The following is a 19,219-nucleotide window of genomic DNA, read 5'->3' as shown; positions in this document are numbered from 1 at the left end:
AGTCATTCGACTTGAAATATTACACTTTGTTATTATTATTATTTGTTTTGGCTTATGAAAAGTTCAAAGCCGAATAAAGCAATCCACTGTAGTAATTAACATTTTGGGTAATTGCTAAAACGTTTCTTCCCTTTCAATTAATATTGGCCTCTTTATAATATTTAACTGTCCTTTTTCATAGTTTTAATATTGAAGTAGTCTCAAGTCTAAAAAGGATTATATATAATTACTAACTAAATATGCAATTAAATTTTCAAATAAGTAGTTGAAGGTAAATATACATATAAATAGATGAATCTGGGAATTAAATTATCAACTTAAGTCAGGCAAGTTTTAACAGGATCATATCAGTAAAACATACATGTGATGGAAGAAGAAAAGAGCTGGTAAATACTAGGCATTTTAGCCTCCACTCCCTGTTTTCCATGTTTTTTGAGCTTTATTTACGTTACTCCTCATGGAAATTTTCTTTATAATGCTACCTTTTTATATCTACTTCTTTCTTCTTCTCAATATTCTTATAGATAATTTAAGTGGAAAGTACAGCAAATATTAATAAGCCAGTTATAGGGATAAAATTCAATTAGCACACTACGTTATTCCCAAATTTATTTAACATAATTTGTTTTAAGAATTACTGAAACTGCCAAGAGACCTTTCAAATTCATTATAACTTAGATGAAAAATTCCGCTATTTAGACTATACTAAATAATGTTAAACAACCAGACATCTCAATGTAAAAAGTCTGGTCCATTACTAAATTTATAAAGAGAAAGCAATAATCCAGTTGTCTAGTCAAGTTTTTCAGTGGTGTTGCCGTCATCACAGGGCCAACCTCAGACAAAACCCTCTTTGCAGGTGATTGGTTCTCTGTCAGCTCTAAAAACACGGCCTCGTTCTTCAGCTTGGGAAGAGTTCATATTGTTTACTCACAGAGTGTGTATTTTGCAAATAGACTGTTCCACAGATTAGGCATAAATGATGAGTTATAGTATAGACATCACACGGAGAGTCAGTCAAACATTGGTTAAGAAGTGAAAAGTCCCAAATCTCACCTATTGTGAGTATGTGGCACCACTGGCAACTCTAAAATCCTGTCTCATTCTGGGACAGTCACACCTGGTGGTCTCTACCTCCTTTTTTGGGGGATTAATTACCAGGCTTCACCATTATGTGAACTTCTCTCCCACCATCCTAAATCCAAGGCACGTAGCCCATTCTCCCAGGCGGGGCGCCATTCGTCTCCTGATTCCTTGTTCTCAGTATGACCTGAAACCTACACTGTACAGGCTAAGATTCCACTATTAGTTACTCCCAGACTTCTTTTCTGAATAGGGAACCTTTGTAATGTCACCAAATGTGATCCTATTTACCAAATTTTATTTGCTTTTAGATCTCCCTGAAACTGCACTCCTCTTTCAAAGTAAAATGGTTTTCTTAACAAGCAATACTTTCTCATCCTGGCCTTCCTTACCCTCCCCCATTCCGTCTAAATCAATACTCTTGGGCATGAATTTCAGTGCTATCGTGAAACAAATCTTGGTGGATGTTAGAAGTCGCTTTATGTTTTCAACCCTCAACAAGTCACAGGAATTCTATCTGAGATCATTAGTGATAAAACTATAAAAATCCAGCAAATTAGGATCATGCCCATTATACCTACTGATTTAAACCCATAATCTATAAATAAGTGTTATGCCTATTATATGCCATTAAATTATATCCATCTGATTAGAGCTAAACCTGATAACATCTGCATGAACTCAAAGTTTAAAATATGAGAACAATATAGTCCTCCAAATAGTGAGTTAAAAACATTATAATTTGTTCCTTCTAAGTAGATTCTTTATGACATTCTAAATTCATCTTAACAGAAAATATTTCACTTTTTAAAATAGAAGGCAAAAAAGAACACTTTACACTTACAAACAGAAAAGTTTTCTCTCTTTTCTTTAACTAAAGTCATTATAGGTATTTTTTTCCTGGGATGTTTATGATCGATTTTCCGACTAAATAGTCTCATGAAAATAAAATGTAAGCTTAACAGGGTTCATATGAAAGGAGAATTTTTGTGATTTTAGACCAAAATGTTTTCTCTTAGCAAATTTTCCAGGTACTTAGCTCTTCAGAAGATTCAGAGACAGAAAGAGTCATCTAGTTCTTCCCTATAAGGAAATGCTAAATTTACACTGAAATCATGGAATAGCCTCTCCAATTACCAGCTGAAGGTATTACTAGCACAATGGAAAAGAAGATTATTTCCAATCCCACCAGCAATGCCATATATCACATCTCTTTTCTAGTAATAAGACTGGTATAAAAACCCTCAAGAGGGATGAGGCATGAAACATTGCACTGAAAAGTCACCAGCTAGAATTTCATCACCGAAAGGGTGGACTCTTTCATCTCAGCAGAGTCCACAGCTCAAAGTCAACACAGAGGATAAAATTTCAAATTATGAGGCATTTAAATTGCAAGAAGAATAAAACCTGTGTCAAGGAAGGGCTACTGAAGAGACAAACTGCATTGGAGCTACAAACTTGGTAGAAAGATTGCAAGACTTTTTTTTTTTTTTTTTACAAAAGAATCCAAGATGTTGGGTCTAACAAAGGTAAATGTCACAAGAAACTGAAACTCAGACCCAGACAAATACACACATATATATAGTTTTACCTTGCTGCGCTGGGATCCTGTGACCTTAAGGAAGGACGAGGACAAGAAGCAAAATAGCAATAAACAATTGCTCGGAAGACAACCGACAGACCATAAACGGTGTGCACTTCAGAAAAATAGTATTATCTGCTGCTCACAGCTCATTCTACTTTAGCTCGGTTTCTTATCAATGAAGATGGATTTGAGACTAGAAATACACATACATTAGAAAAGATTATAGTGTCATCCAGGAAATTAATCTTAAGGCATTTCTCTCAGCCAGCAATAGTCATGGGTCATTCTCAAATTAAGTTTGGGGGTTTTTTTTACACAATGACTTCAATGCAATGCTGCAGAGATGCTCACATCCCATTGTTCCTGAAAGGGGCACTTACTCAATATCTACTCCTCACCTACACTTTTTTTGTGCGTCCACTTTAATTAAAGACTTACAGCTGGCTACTAATATATTTCCAGACTTCTAGCTCAAAGCAGACATGTCAATTCATAGCAGCAAAAAAAAAAAAAGGTCTAATCCATTTCCTTCCATTTAATTTCTTTTGGAAAATTGCAAAAAAAAAAAAAAAAAAAAAACCAATAAATAAGGAGAGGGTAGTTAGCAACAGCTGGTCTTTCTTATAAGAAGCAAAAGTACAGCCTAAGCAAAGGGGGAAAATAATATTTACTTTCCCTTTGGCTAATGAATATTGAGCAGTATTTCGAATTATACGGAAATGTAAAATCTGAGAAGGTTTGAGGAAATAATCATAAAATAGAACACAGCCCTAGGAATATATGCAATCCTGCCTCATGCAAGCAAACTGCATTGTGTGCCACCATCTACATATGTACAGGGAATGAGTGACCTAATTGGGCAGAAGTCAAAAAAGGCTAAATCTTTAAGACTTCTTTGATTCAGAAAACAAACATCAAACCAAGGGTTTAATTAGAAACTTGATGTCATGTTGCTCTTCCATAAATATTTTTCTGCCACGTCTGTTGGAAATTTCAGATCACATCATTGACTGAGATGAGAACAATTTAAAGCAACCTCATCTCTGAGGGCTCTCAGGAACACTCATTCTGAACATATGGGTTTTATTGGATTCTTTAACTAGTCTATGTTCCTTGGTCTTAACTTCAGCAAATGTTAGGACTCAGATTTGTCCATCCAGCTTCTGACATGCAGTTCCTCGACACAATAAGCTGCAATAAGCCATGAAGCAAGAAACATAAATGTCAGTTAGAAGCTATGAAACAATGTTTCAACGTAGACAAAAAACAACTATAGAAAGATTCATCTTACTTCAAAACTCTTCACTTCCTCTTCCCCATCATCGTCTTCCTCGTCATGACAACTCTGATATACGTAAAAAAAAATTTTGAAAAGGTCAACAGGATAAGAATATGTTGAGGCAGAAAACATAAAAGAATTTAGCACAGAACACTGAATCATTTGTGTTAGTTTATCATCAATATTGTTTAAATATATACATTATATATAATAAGCTTAGATGACATGATCAATGCATCTGTGGCCTAAAAGAAAACTATACTGTGCATATACAAAATTAAAATACTAAATTACCAATTTTATATATATCGTGGAGATATTTATGAGGTCTGTATCATACTACACATACTACTTATTCATGCATTTTCCTTGTTCAAATCAAGTTTCAGGTCTTAAAAACAAGGATCATTGTTTTCTCCTTTTTTATGCTTCCATTACAATGTGTTAATACAGATACATTTAATAACTATGAATTAAAATTAAAAGAAAGCAGCGTCCATTACTTAAAGTGAATCTTGTCATCTTTTTTTTGTTGTTGTTAAGTTCATTTTTTACTGTATTTGGTCTAAAGGAGGAAAGTAAAATTCCAACTGCTACCAAGATTATTCTTTCATAGAAAAATGATAAAACAGACAATTTCATTATTTTGAGTTATTTTCCCAGAAATGGTAAAGGAGCTGTGCATGTATTCTTATCTAATTCCCACAGATGAAAATTTTGCTTGCTAAGGAAGCAGAGCTGTTTGGTGGTTAGGAACATGGCCTGAGGATACAGAGTGCCTGGTTCAAATCCTGATGCGGCCATTTATGAGCTGTTTAGTCTAGGGCAAGTTCCTTTACCTCTCTGGGTCTCCGCTTCCTCATATTTAAAATGGAAATAATAAAAAAAGTAACCAGGTTCCTGAGAGGATCACATGAATTAATATATGGAAATTGTTTGTCACTTAGGAACAAGTACCTGAAAAACAATAAGCTTTTAATAAATCTCAATTGCTATTATTATCATGGTTTGGTACTAGGAGTATCCTGTTGACCAAAGGAAGCAGGTCATCAGCCAATACCTATGCTAGGAAGAATCTAAAGCTCTTCCAAGTTAGATTACTGCAACCCTTCTAAGGATTTTTTTATGGTTGGTAAACACTCAGTGTATCCATGAAGCTCATGGAAGAAGTGGTTAAATATAACTTACAAATCAGAAAAATACTTTTAACTCAATGATTCACAATACTTTGAGTACAGACGTGAAGGAGAAATGGGAGCCAGGGTACAAAATGTGATCCTTCCACCAGACTCAATGATAAATGCTAAAAGGTTTGTTACATTCTTTCATTCATTCAACAAACATGTAATGAGCATCGCCCTTTCCATTTCATGAGAATGTGGACATGGTTTGCAAAGGAGAAAATAAGGGGACACAGACCTGTGACAATTTCACTACATGGAAAAGTTGCTGAATAGTATGTTTCACCACAAAATCCAAGATGTTAATTATTCATTCAGAGTGCAGGAACTTTTTGCCTATATGCTAATGTCACCTTGACTCCCGTGTCAACAGTTAATCAGGATTTTGAAAATAAATACGCATGAGAAGTTTAGCAAAACATATCTGGAAGGCAAATCTGTAACCCTCCATAAATATTGTACGTATAACGTTGAATGCAGAGGAATTTTGGCTGAGCTGCTCCTTTACCTACATAATGCTTCCTTCACATGCATTATAAATGAGGAGTGAAACATAGGGATTTTATCAAGTAACAAGCATGATCACTATCTAATCAAATTAGAATACTAATACAAAATGTCTCTTAAGAATATAAAGTTACACATTTTCTGAAACACATCATCTCCTATATAAATTTCATTACCTTCAGAAATACTGGGGAGGAACAAGGTTTGAGTTGAAGAATACATTTAGAAAAGTTGGTATTTTGAGTTATAATGATATGCTTTTAAGCTATAAAATTCATATGATATGTTTGCTTTTATGTAAAGGAATTTAGAGCTCTAGCTGACAGATATAGATATATATATACACACATTTTTTTGGCCGCGTGGCATGTGGAATCTTAGTTCCCTGACCACGGATCAAACCCGTGCCCCCTGCAGTGGAAGTGCAGAGTCTTAACCACTGGACTGCCAGGGAAGTCTCTGACAGATATTTTTTACAAATAATTATTTTGAAACAAAATACCTTAAACTGTTTTTTAAAAATTTCCTAAGAAAATTTAGTGAGATTCTCTTCTAATAAAGTTAAAATTTTGATTTTAAAAAAACCTATTAAACCTGAATCTATTTGGAGACCTATCTGACAAAATTCAATAAACCCATAAACCACTTTAAACTTGTCCTGATTGCCATGGGGCATGCTGGGACCACAAGAAAACTATAAGCGGATGTCTAGCACTTTTTTTTTTTTAACATCTTTATTGGAGTATAATTGCTTTACAATGGTGTATTAGTTTCTGCTTTATAACAAAGTGAATCAGTTATACATATACATATGTTCCCATATCTCTTCCCTCTTGCGTCTCCCTCCCTCCCACCCTCCCTATTCCACCCCTCTAGGTGGTCACAAACCACCGAGCTGATCTCCCTGTGCTATGCGGCTGCTTCCCACTAGCTATCTATTTTACGTTTGGTAGTGTAGCACTTTTTAATGTACTGAACAGAAACAGAGGGATTTACAGGCATAGGACACAACGTTTTTCAATAGCAAACTGCATCCACGCAATATGTATGATCATGCTAAGTAAACAGTAGGTTCTATTAGATGGTCCTGCAACACAGGACTTAACTTTCTGGATCAAAATGATCAATTCTAGGCAAGGAAGAGTGATATCGTACTCCAGGAAGGAAAAAAGTGAATAAAACCCATTCATAAAGGGGCAGAAGCATGAAATAGAGAATTTAGAAGAAAGAAATTAGAGAAGACCAAAACAGAGGATACTTCAGACATTCAGATATCTGGATCAAAACTCAAAACTGGCAATGAGAATTCATAAAGCAGTAAATGAGGCACTTCACCTCGCCACTATCCACTGGAAATTTCATTCTGCAAAACAAGTGTATGTCATACATTCTTCAGTTGCCTTTCTGATTGCGTCACTCCTCAGAAGACAGAGGAAGCAAAAAGAAACTTTCAGGATGGATTTAAAACTAAGTTTTGGGTGAGATAGAAAAGAGAAATCTCATAAGAAAGTGATCCTGGCATTTTATAATTTTAACCAGCAAAGAACGAAACACTAGGTATAACTTAATGTGTACCTTTCAATAAGTTATAGGAGAAAGAAGAGGAAACATTTTCCTTAGCCAGAAACTCAAAAGAGTGAAAATATTATTGAGTGTTTAATTTATGACAGTATCATTCTAGATACTTCCATATGGTTATCCTATTTAAATTGGTAAAACCATTCCCTTAGAACAGAACAGCTTCAGACAGTCCAGAAGGGATGATGAGTAATACAGAGATATTCTGAGAATCAAGCATGAGTGACCACGATGAGGACAAAAGGAAGGGGCAACAGCAAACCAACGTGGATGCACTGGAAATTCTCTAAGATGTTCAAAAGAGATAAATATGACGTAAGGAAGGGGTTGGAAAGATAGCAGGAAAAAAATGAACCTAAGGTTTAAAATAAAGTGTGGCTCGAAAAATACGAAGATGTAAAATGATTTTTTAACATACAGCCAAACACAAAGCAAGGAGAACAAGGAACAGAAAGTACACGATTTACAGCAGAAACTGTAATAATAATAATAGAGAGAAAAGGCAGCACTACTCATCAGCCGTTTGCTTCAGACTTAACCGCCAAAGAGAAGTGATTTTTAAATATGAAAGTTACCTAGGCAAGAGAAATGAACATTAATACCCCAAAGAAATGCTATATTACACCCACCTGGTTGACAAAAGTTAATAAAACATAAAATATCAAATACTGGAGAAGATGTGGATCATCAGAATCTCTCTTAAACATTGCAGGGAGGAATGTAATTTAATGCAATGACTTTGGAAAACAGTTTGGCATCTTCTCCTTAAGTTGAACATTCATATATCCTATGACCCTTGACTTCTGGACATGACTAAGAATAGGCATTTCAAGCCCTTTTTTCACATCAGCAAAAACATAGATTCAACACAAAAGGCTACCAACAAAATAGTAAATGGATAAGCTATGGTGTAGTTGCACAATGGAATATAATAATCAAATCAAATGATCTCCAGCACACACAAAAGTATAGATGAATCTTAGAAAACAATAATAAGTAAAACAAGTAAGTACCAGAAGATTACATATAGCATACTGCCCTTTTAAAAGTTAAAACAACTAAAATCTCAAAAATATGTAATTATATATGTAACACACATGTATATATGTAATATATGTATTAATAAATTCATATAACTAATGAACACTATATAAAAGGAAAGCAAGGTTATCCTGAACATGGGCTACAGGAGGATGATTTCCTTGTGTGAGGAGGCAGGGTATGGGTTAATGGAGAGGACTGTATGATTACAGGTAGGGTTATTATCAAGATCTTAGCTTTTCTTGTTGAGTGGTGAGTTTATGAGCAGTTACTACATTATTAGAAACTACTAAGTAACTACTTTGAATAAAAGGAGCCAATAATGTAATGGACCAATCATGAGGGTGTATCATGAATCCAGAGTTCTGATTAACCCAATTCTGGGCTCCTATGGTTAAAAAAACAATGAAAACTGAAAACAAAAACCAACTAATATGTAAATGTTGCCTTCAAAAAGTCCTGCAAATGGAGAAGGAAGACATAAGTCTCTTGAACAGAGTTCAAGTGTCAAGATTCAAGGCAAAAATAATCATATGTGAATGTAAAATGACCACTGGTAAACTCTGAGAAACCATGAAGGCCAAGAGAAAGTTTTAGACTCCTGGGATGCTGACTGTCAAAGTGAAGAAAGGCAGCCTCCAAAAACTACTTACTAGAAAGTTTGGTATCAGTCATCAAAACTAGCAACTTAGATAAACACAGGGAAAGCACACTTACGGGTTTGTGGTTAACATAAATGGAAAGAAATATTTAACACTGGATGAGAGAAATGAACTTTAAAAGTATTTTGGCCTTGGGACTTCCCTGGTGGTGCAGTGGTTAAGAATCCACCTGCCAGTTCAGGGGACATGGGTTTGATCCCTGGTCCGGGAAGATCCCACGTGCCGTGGAGCAACTAAGCCCATGCGCCACAACTACTGAGCCCGCGCTCTAGAGCCCGGAAGCCACAACAACCGAGGCCGTGTGCCACAATTACTGAAGCCCACGCGCCTAGAGCACGAGCTCCACAACAAGAGAAGCCACCACAATGAGAAGCCCGCGCACCGCAACGAAGAGTAGCCCCCACTCGCCACAACTAGAGAGAAAGCCTGTGCACAGCAACGAAGACCCAACAAAGCCAAAAAAAAATTAAATAAATAAATTAATTAATTTATTTATTAAAAAAAAATTTTTGGCCTTGGATAATAGTCTAACTCTAATTAGAGAAATGATGACTTACACTTAACTAAAGAGTATATCAACTGCCAAAATACAGGTATGTGAGGTAAACCTCAAAAGAAATTCATAAATGACATGGAATTTAGGTGAATATGCAAGCTCTACATGTGACAAAAATGTAACCTGGCTGCCAAAAAACCAGTGAATTCTTACAATTTATTGTAAATATATAGAATTCCAAGGCAGAATAAGCGAGGATAAAGTCCCAACGTGCACTACACAGCTGAACTCACAGCCAGCACACTGTGTTCAAGTAATTTCTGGGGGGGGCACATCTTGATAAATGATTGAGAGAAGAATGAACTGAGTAATGAAAGCTTAGCATTCCTGGGATACATTAAACAATAAAAGGAACAAGGTTATTTAATTATGAAGGGAAAATCTTGAGAAAAAGCATCATCAAATATGTGATCACTTATCAAAAGAGATTAGATTTAACTTCAGGATACAACCAGGACAAATGCAGAGGCTGATTCTGCTCCAGTCACAAGGAAGAACTTGAACCATCAGGAATCTCCTACTCTCAAAACAGGAGCTTCTCCCTTTTGAGCCCACTTGCTCACTGCTTCTTCAACTGCGAGGACAACAGTCCACGGACTCCTTTACAATCTCGTTACTTATCAGCTCCTTCTTTCCTCATTTCCTTATTTATCCTAGTTAGAATCCAAGATCCAATGCCTCAGCCACTGTCATAGCGATATACAAAACCCCTGTGATCCCCTGTCCTTCGACAACAGTCTGGCAAAAATCCTTACCCTTGACAAATCTAACCTCCTGCCTTCTCTGAATCTGCATGTGGTTCTGGGAACTGCTAGAGGAAAGCCACACAACCAGAAGACTGGTACTGTCCAAATTCATAAAAAACGACATCAATCAGGCTTTCCACACTGCCTGGGAATTCTATTTTAGTTTCCAGTCAATACTCAGTCCCAATTTTCTCAGAAGGAAATATCCTTCCTCTTTAATCTTTTAACCTAGTATTTTTTTAATATTTATTTTATTGAAGTATAGTTGATTTACAATGTTGTGTTACTTTCTGGTGTACAGCAAAGTGAATCAGGTATACATACATATAATAGTTTGCATCTTCTAATCCCAACTTCCAAATCCATCCCCTCCCACCCCTTGGCAACCACAAGTCTGTTGTCTATGTTTGTTTTGTAGATAAGTTGGTATTTCTCTCTTTCTGACTTACTTCACTTAGTATGATAATTTCTAGGTCCATCCATGTTGCTACAAATGGCCTTATTTCATTCTTTTTTATGGCTGAGGAGTTTTCCATTGCATATACATAGAATTCATATTCTTTAACCATTTATCTGTCGATGGACATTTAGGTTGTTTTCATGTTTTTTAAACTGTGGATTTCAACCCATTAACTGGACATGAAATCTGTTTAGTGAATCATGATCTCAAACAACTTTTTTATTTAAATAGAATAGAAAATATCAGACTGCACTGCTCATAGTACAAGTATAATTTCATGATGATTTTCTTTCAAGGTATCTGTTTTTATTTCTATAAATACACTTGGTAAATGTATTTCTGACCGTCGGTTACGGTTTAAAAGAAAGCTGGAAAGCCACAACTTTTCTCTTATGCTCTGTAACCTGTCCTGCTGCCCTGCTCCCACCTACTCAAAGCCTCACTCCACAAATTATTCCCTTGTCTATTCTTTTGGGTCCTTCCCACCAGAACAGAAGCATGTTCAAATCTATTTTGAAAAAGTAAAAAAAAAAAAAAAAAAAAAAGAGGCAAACAGGTAAAAATAATCCCCCTTCAACCTCACAATTCTATATAGATATTTATCACCCTCTACCTTTCTCCTCTTTCTCCGTAAAGAGATGTCTATGCCGCATCTACTCACACATGAATCTCTACTCACTTCCCCACAACACACACTTGGACCACCAGCGCTCCATCTCACAATCCTCTGCAACTGTTCTCTCCATGGTCACATGATGTCCATGAAATAAATCCTGGAGAATTTTCAATCCTTACCTTGTTCAATCCCTCAGCAGAATAAGATTCTGTTGACCACACACTCCAACAGTTACTATATATGCTCACACTTAAGATTCTCTCCTATTTTTTTTTTTTTTTTGGGCAGGGGAGCTCCTTTTTTTCTAACCATCTCTTAAGCATCCGTGTCTTTAGAGGCTTGGTCCTAGCCTCCTGTTCTTCTCATGCTTCCTTCTCTGCCTGGGCAAAATCATCCACGACTATGGCTTCAGTTACCTTCTAATGCTGACAATTCCCAAAACTGTAATTTTATTTTATTTTTTAAATTTTTAAAATAAATTTATTTATTTTATTTTTGGCTGCGTTGGGTCTTTGTTGCTGTGCACTGGCTTTCTCTAGTTGCGGCGAGCGGGGGCTACTCTTCATTGTGGTGCACGGGCTTCTCATTGTGGTGGCTTCTCTTTCTGTGGAGCTCGGGCTCTAGGCAGGCGGGCTTCAGTAGTTGCCGCATGCGGGCTCGGTAGTTGTAGCTCGCGGGGCTAGAGCACAGGCTCAGTAGTTGTGGTGCATGGGCTTAGTTGCTCCACGGCATGTGGGATCTTCCTGGACCAGGGATCGAACCCATGTCCCCTGCACTGGCAGGCGGATTCTTAGCCACTGTGCCACCAGGGAAATCCCCCCAAAGCTGTAAATTTAAGCCTTCTGTGAGATATGGAATGTCAGACATGGCTATCTTATTGCATGTTGGACATCTCCACTTAGCTGTCTCACAGGTATTTTTAACTAACATGTCCAAAATTTAATTTGCCATCTTTCCTCTTCACTCTAGGCCTGCAATGATTCTGGTGCTCCCCACCTTAGAATATGGTTCTGCCATCTACCCAGCTGCCCAAGTCAGAAGCCTCAGAGAAACCTGACTCCTCTTCCCCTCATTCATTATCAGGTTATGAGATTAAACTAAATAAGCACCCAGTAAATACTAGCTATTACTATTTTTGCATGGTCAGTTCATCATTCAACAGTCAAGGACTTCCTTGAAACTCAGACTAATGCTATATAAACTACTCCCACTACTCCTAATTGTTTCTCTACCATTAAACTTGTCAGAGTTTTTTTGTAATCATTTGTTCAAATTTTGTCTCCTCCATCAGATGATAAACTCCAAGAAGGCAGGGTGTGTGTGTTACTTTCTGATTCACCACATTATCTCCAATATGATGTCGAGTGAATATTTGTTGAATGAATGAGAATGTTTGGAAAATTAGTGAGCTCTCCATAAATAAAATGTTAAAGGAAGAAACAATGATTACCTGTCGACAACGTTAGAACAGATATTCAGGCAACAAGTGGAAAGTTGCGATTAATGCCCTGTAGTTTTCTAAAATTTAATGATATTTTATTTTAATCTAGAAACACACAGATTCTTATATTTTGCCATTAACATCAAGACATTTATTTACCTTTGCCATAATATCTGCATAAGCCATATATAAAAAATCTTCCTCCAGTTTGCTATGAAAAACAAGAAAAAAATCAGTTTTTAAGTAGAAGGTTAGTTACATGCAAAATCACCATCACTGTATAAAATAACTTTTATTTTTCAACAAGTATGTCTTTTTAAAAAGAAACAAACACAAAACTTAGGCAAAGCAATTATTCAGAAATACTGTAGAATCAGAGAGCAAAGATCTTAGACTTCCTAAACAGTGGCCCCATCTTACCTTACGGAAGAGACCTTCAAGTCTCACAAAATAAATGATCTATTGATTTACACACAAATGTAACAACATTAATATTCTCTTAAAACTACAAAAGTTGAACCAAGCAAATTTACATGATGTCAGGGCTTTTGACAGCAGAAGTGATATTTGACATTTGTTGGAAAGACTCACCCAATGATCATGCTACTACGTAGTTTAAAAATATGATGGTCATAATGATTCTTAAAAATTAAGATAGGTTAAAATCTGTTTACTATCTTCTTTTGAAAAATTATGGAAACCACTAATTCATTGAAGAAAGGCTTCCATCAAAAAATACCTGACGTTTTGCAAAGTTATTTTAGCAGTTTTAAACTTATAGCCATCAGAAAAATCCACTTATGAGAAATACCTCATTACCTGACAATGCCAGACAGGGAGCTGCTCTATGCTTAAGGATGAGATGATTTTGTTAGTTAGGAAATAATAAGAGAAAGAGAGAGAAATCGTGAGAGAAGGATGGATCACATTAGCTAAGAGGGAGAAATGTACATTATTATGACATGCAGAGAGGTCAGATGAACTCTTTAAGACTCATGTGGATATGGACTGATAATTAAATTCTCTGCAGAGGATGAGGGAGGCCTGGGACAAAGTAGGCTTTCTCTCCCATGGCAGGGAAGCAGGTAAAGGTTTTAGAACCTCCACCATGGCTCATCTACAGAATCAGCCTATGCGGTGCCCCTGTAATGAGCAGATACTGAGCACATTTTGATTACTGGGCTTATGAGTGCATTTCTTATTTAACTCCATAGAGGTTTGCCCTTTGTGGTTTCAGTGAATTCATATGACCAAGACTGTAGGAACCAAGAAAAATGGAGAATGCCCATAAAATAGATCTCAAAGAAACCTTCCACTGACCGGATGGCTCACCCACCTCCTCAAGTTTCCTAAGACTTACTGCTGAATGGAGACAGAATCTATCCAGGAAATTTGGGGTCACCAGGGGTCTCCAAACATTTTTGGTACTGAAATTTGCTTTGGGCTCTTTTATTTTCCAAAGCCTGTTTGTAATCAACAGAAAAAGCATTTTATAAGAAGATTCAGAATCAAGTCAACCAGCTAATTACAATGTTGTTAAGAAAAATGAGAGCTAGGTAAATATTTGACAGGTAGCTATTAAAGCCTGAAGTTGTGTGAGCGTTGGTTCGTGGTGTATGCCAGACTGGTCCTATCTTTGAACACTTCTCTCTCCTCCCAAGAACAAGATGAAATTGAAACATGAACACGTGACGGACAGAACACTCAGACATGGGTTTCTATCTGTTCTTCCTATGTCTCGTGTGAACCCTCCCAACCATACCATTTCTCCGTTAAAGCCGTTCGACTAAACAGAAGGATCAGCTGGTGGAGAGGATCAACCCGCTTAGTGCCTTCATCTTCTTCCGGAGGTTCTGCTCCAGGTTTCTATACAAAAGTCAAATTGATAAAATTTCACATTTAGGTGAAATGTTCACCCAGACCCAGGAGCACTATGAAGGCTCAGAACAACAAATAAAAAGAAAAGTCTTTCTCTTCCTATTGTGGTGCGTGAGTGTGCCTGTGTTATATGCATTGTACCTGCACGTGTATGCACGTGTGTGTGTATGTCATATTACGGACGCAAAAGTATGCAGCTTTAAAAAAAAAAAAAGCTATTTAATAATGGGACCAAAAAGCACTATGGGCAAGGATGACTTACATCATTTAAAAATTCTGAATGCTATTCTTATAAGCAGATTCATAACTAACTGAAAAGTGTATCTGCTACATGGATTTCAGCTTTAGGGAGGGCTCAATTTACAAAGAATTGCAATAAAATGATGCTACATCACTCCAAGTATAAAAATGGAGTTCATGTAGCAAGGCAAACTGATTATCAAATGAAACATTTTTGTTGCCTACATAGACAGAGAAAGGCAAAGAATGCTGAATGAGTTAATGTCTGAACCACTTACACATTATTTTTTCTCATTTTCAGTTACTTTTAAAACTTAAAAAAATTAATTTCATTCTATTGGATAGAACATGTACCATGAGGAAAATTATGAAGCATTTTTACTGACTGTAGAATTAATTAATCCCATTTGTTGAATGATTTAATGAATTTTATATCTCTATAAGAATTACCCATTCAGACTGATATTCTCTCTACATAAATGATGTTCTTTCTTGGATTTAAGGCTTAGTGTTGCAGGTACTGTGTAAATTTCTACAAGGTTGAATATTCTAATATTCTACAGGTTTTGATTTTAAAGACAAATGAAATTCATTTAAAATATAAAGGGGTAATCAGGGTTAAGGTTTTATGAACTGGATTAGTTTATCCTTTATGGTCCCTGATAATTTGTGAGTTATACAAAATGAAACAAAACTTTTAGACAAGAGGTCTTTAACTTGGGAATCATAAAGCCTCTAACTAGTGTGCAAAATTCTGCAGGACTGTATGCTTATAAATTTTCCTAAGGTGGTTCTTGGTCAGATTTTTAAATAGGTCCACAGCTCATAAAAAATTAAGACAATGGCTTCCCTGAGTGAAGCACTCTCAGTAAGAAAGCCTCCTTATCAGCATGGTTGGACTGAAAAATTCCACTTGCCATTTATACTATATTTACCATGACTTCCTGCTCTTCCTGTACCCAATGTATCATTCTCTGCCCTGTATATGTTTAACAACCAGCTACTTTTCATTGGCTTTTGTCAACCTTTAACTTAGTTTTGGTGAATAATTCTTTATGGTTCAGCTTTTATAGTAATATCGTGGTTCTGAGGTGTCTGAAGTTGCTTTGAGGAAGACTTTAAAAGAATAATAGAGTCAAAGTTTAGTTAAATTCTGAATTGCTGGATGCTGATGAGATCTCTTTGAAATAAGAAGAGTGAAATTTTCCCTAAACACTGCATGCAATAACAATCGAGAATAAAGTTTCCTAAGGCCCATACACTGCAATGATGTTTTCTCTTCAATGTTACAAGATAAATGGCTCACACCAATGTTATTCCACCAAGCCCAGACTTTCTTTCATCTTCTAACCCCATTAAAAATGTACCGCTAAATCTTCTATCAGTTTATCTTCAAAGTAATGTTCTTCTGTCTCAATCCAAGATTTTTCATATCCCTGAAGAAAGAGATTGACAGCCCGATGCCTAAAAGGTAAGCACAATTTCAAAGTTATTTTTAATTAAAGTGAAAAGGTATTCAGTAGCGCTTTATCACTGGATTATCTGTGCACTAAAAGAATAAAATAAAAATAAACTTCCCACTCTAAACTGAAGAGCAAGACATCACAGAGGATAGAGAAAGGTTTCTCAGATCACACACTGACATGGATTTAGTTATTTCTAAGTTTTGTAACGTTGGTCAAGTTATCCAACTTTGTCGACTTTCACTTCTCTCATTTATAAAACTAGGATAACCCCATCTACGTGTCAGCTTTGTGAGACTCAAACTGAGATAAAGAATGTAAAGCACGTTGGATAGATGCTCATTACATGGTAGCTCTTATGACATAAAGTGGCTCTGGATAAACGATGTTCTGGAATTATCCAGTGTTCCTGTTAACATTAGATACAGACCCTGAGGATTACAAAACTAAATGTATGAAGGGAACTTTATGGGAGTATATATCCAAAGATTAAATCCTAGAATACTGATGATAAGTGGTTGCCTATGAATTAAAGAAGACCAGTGAAGACTAAAACCATAAGTAAACTCATCATGAAATTGATGAGATTTATGGCTAAGGTTCCACTCTAAGAAAATCATGTCAATAAGGGAACATCATAAGAGAATACCAGACGTGTTAAAACGAGCTGGTGCCATTGTAGGATGGAAAGCTGAGCCTAACAGTATCAAAGGCAGGCTAAGGAATCATGAGACATAAAGTTAGACAGGTTTATGAAGGGCCTTGAAATCCAGGGAAAAGAACTGTCAACACAGCTGGAACGGCCAGAACTCACCATAAATTCTTGTACGAGAGAGGCTCAACCTTACTGGTACATCAGAATCCCCTGTGGAGCTTTTCAACAGTACACATGCTAAGCCCTCAGATATTCTGATTCAACAGGTTGAGGCTTGGATATTTCTCAAGCGAATCTGAGTGTGTTTCCTAAAAGCACCAGGTCTGAGAACCACTGGAATAAGGGATACAATTTTGAATATGTTACATCCGAGAGAGTGGAACGGCAGACTCCGTGACATCGTAGAAACTAGCTTGGAATCTGCTGTCATCAACATGATGTGAGTCAATAAAGGGAGTTGAAGAGGTGGCCTTGAAGGGAAGGATGGTGATGTGAAACGGTTCAAAGGAAAAGTTGAATACCGTATGCTAACACATATACATAGAATCTAAAAAAACGGCACTGATGAACCTAGGGGCAGGACAGGAATAAAGATGTAGACGTAGACAATGGACTGGAGGACACGGGGAGGGGGAAGGGTAAGCTGGGACGAAGTGAGAGAGTGGCATGGACATATGTACACTACCAAATGTAAAATAGATAGCTAGTGGGAAGCAGCCGCATAGCACAGGGAGATCAGCTCGGTGCTTTGTGTCCACCTAGAGGGGTGGGATAGGGAGGGTGGGAGGGAGGCTCAAGAGGGAGGGGACATGGGGAATAGCTGATTCACTTTGTTGCACAGCAGAAACTAACACAACATTGTAAAGCAATTATAATCCAATAGAGTTGTAAAAAAAAAAAGAAAAGAAAAGAAAAACTTGATGAAACTTGGAAAATGTCTGTATAGGAGGAACCAGAAAAGAAATAAGAATATGAATTCAAGGTCAATGTTCTATTTGACTAAACTGTGACACCATAATTGAGTCAGAGAATTTAGAAGCAGCACGTGGTTTGAGAAGGAACTGAAATTAGTGACTGACGAGATGGCAAGGAATTTACCGGCCTTAGTGAAAAGTAAAAGTTTTGTTTGTTTTGCTTTGTTAGTGGCGGGAGGCAGGGAGGAGTTACGTTTTTGTCTTGTTTTTTTTTTTTTACTCCCCAACTTACGTTATTCATTCATTCAAACACTTACTGAAAGTCAGTGCTCTAGGTGCTGAAGATATGAAATTGAACATAGCTCTAAAGGATCTCAAAGTCTGAATCAGAGAGACAAACAGCCCCAATACTATAGGAAAGTGCCCACAATGAGAGGTATTTAAAAGTGCCCTAGAAACAAATAGGAGGAAACATTTTCAACTTGGAAGAAGTAGAAGGGCGTGGCTTAGTCAGAGATGGTCCAAAAAAGAGATGCAGCTGAGCTGAGCCTTGTTTAACAGAAATGCGGATGATGCCACTCGTATAAAGCTCAGAGTGGGAAACAGCACAGTTTCTCAGGAGAATCACAAGAAGGCTGGAATGGTACCCTGGGCTAGACTTCAACGTCACGGGTTACTTTTCTATTAACAAGTATATCTGCTGTATCTCTAGGAGAAGGTTGATGGGTCTGTCAAACGTGTTTACATTATTCCCATAAGTTAGTTCCATATCAGCTCTTTTCCCCAAAGGCTAAATAATCACAAAAATAATAAACAACCATTAACACTGCTCGTGTTACGTTCAGTTCTAAGCACTGTGTATACTTCGACCCATTAAATAACCTGAACAACTCTATGAGGCAAATTTTACTGTACAGCTGAGAAAACTATAACAAAGTCAGGTAAGAACCTTGACCAAGGTCATGCATCCATAAGCTGTGAGGTCAGGATTCAAATCAAGGCAGTCTGACCCCCGAGACTGAGTTCCTAATTACTCTATCCTGCCTCACATATGTGAGCAGATCCTCCTGAATATTTACAAGTAATAGAAAACAAACTTATGGTTACCAAAGGGTAAAGGGTGGGGAGGGATAAATTAGGAGTGTGGGATTAACATACACACACTACTATATATAAAATAAACAACAAGACCTACTGTATAGCACAGGGAACTAACTCTATGCAATATTTTGTAATAACCTATAAAAGAATCTGAAAAAGAATAGATTTTTATATACGTATAACTGAATCACTTGAAACACCTGAAACTAACACAACTATACTTCAATAAAAAT

At 36.7% G+C, this 19,219-nt stretch overlaps 1 protein-coding gene across 1 annotated transcript in view; it reads right to left on the bottom strand.

Annotated features, from left to right (window-relative positions):
* Positions 1-19,219, bottom strand: part of RYR2 (ryanodine receptor 2) — a 772,975-nt gene that overhangs the window by 83,945 nt on the left and 669,811 nt on the right. The window contains exons 77-81 of the mRNA XM_059899659.1: positions 16,221-16,317; positions 14,498-14,601; positions 12,895-12,946; positions 3,960-4,013; positions 2,675-2,698 (exon numbers count right to left, since the gene is read on the bottom strand). Coding sequence (XP_059755642.1) covers positions 2,675-2,698; positions 3,960-4,013; positions 12,895-12,946; positions 14,498-14,601; positions 16,221-16,317 — 331 coding nt within the window. The remainder of the gene's footprint in view (positions 1-2,674; positions 2,699-3,959; positions 4,014-12,894; positions 12,947-14,497; positions 14,602-16,220; positions 16,318-19,219) is intronic.

This window comes from Balaenoptera ricei, chromosome 16, assembly GCF_028023285.1.
Source record: "Balaenoptera ricei isolate mBalRic1 chromosome 16, mBalRic1.hap2, whole genome shotgun sequence".
Taxonomy (NCBI): domain Eukaryota; kingdom Metazoa; phylum Chordata; class Mammalia; order Artiodactyla; family Balaenopteridae; genus Balaenoptera; species Balaenoptera ricei.
Note: the sequence above shows the minus strand (reverse complement) of the source record. Positions and strands in the feature narration are given on the sequence as shown.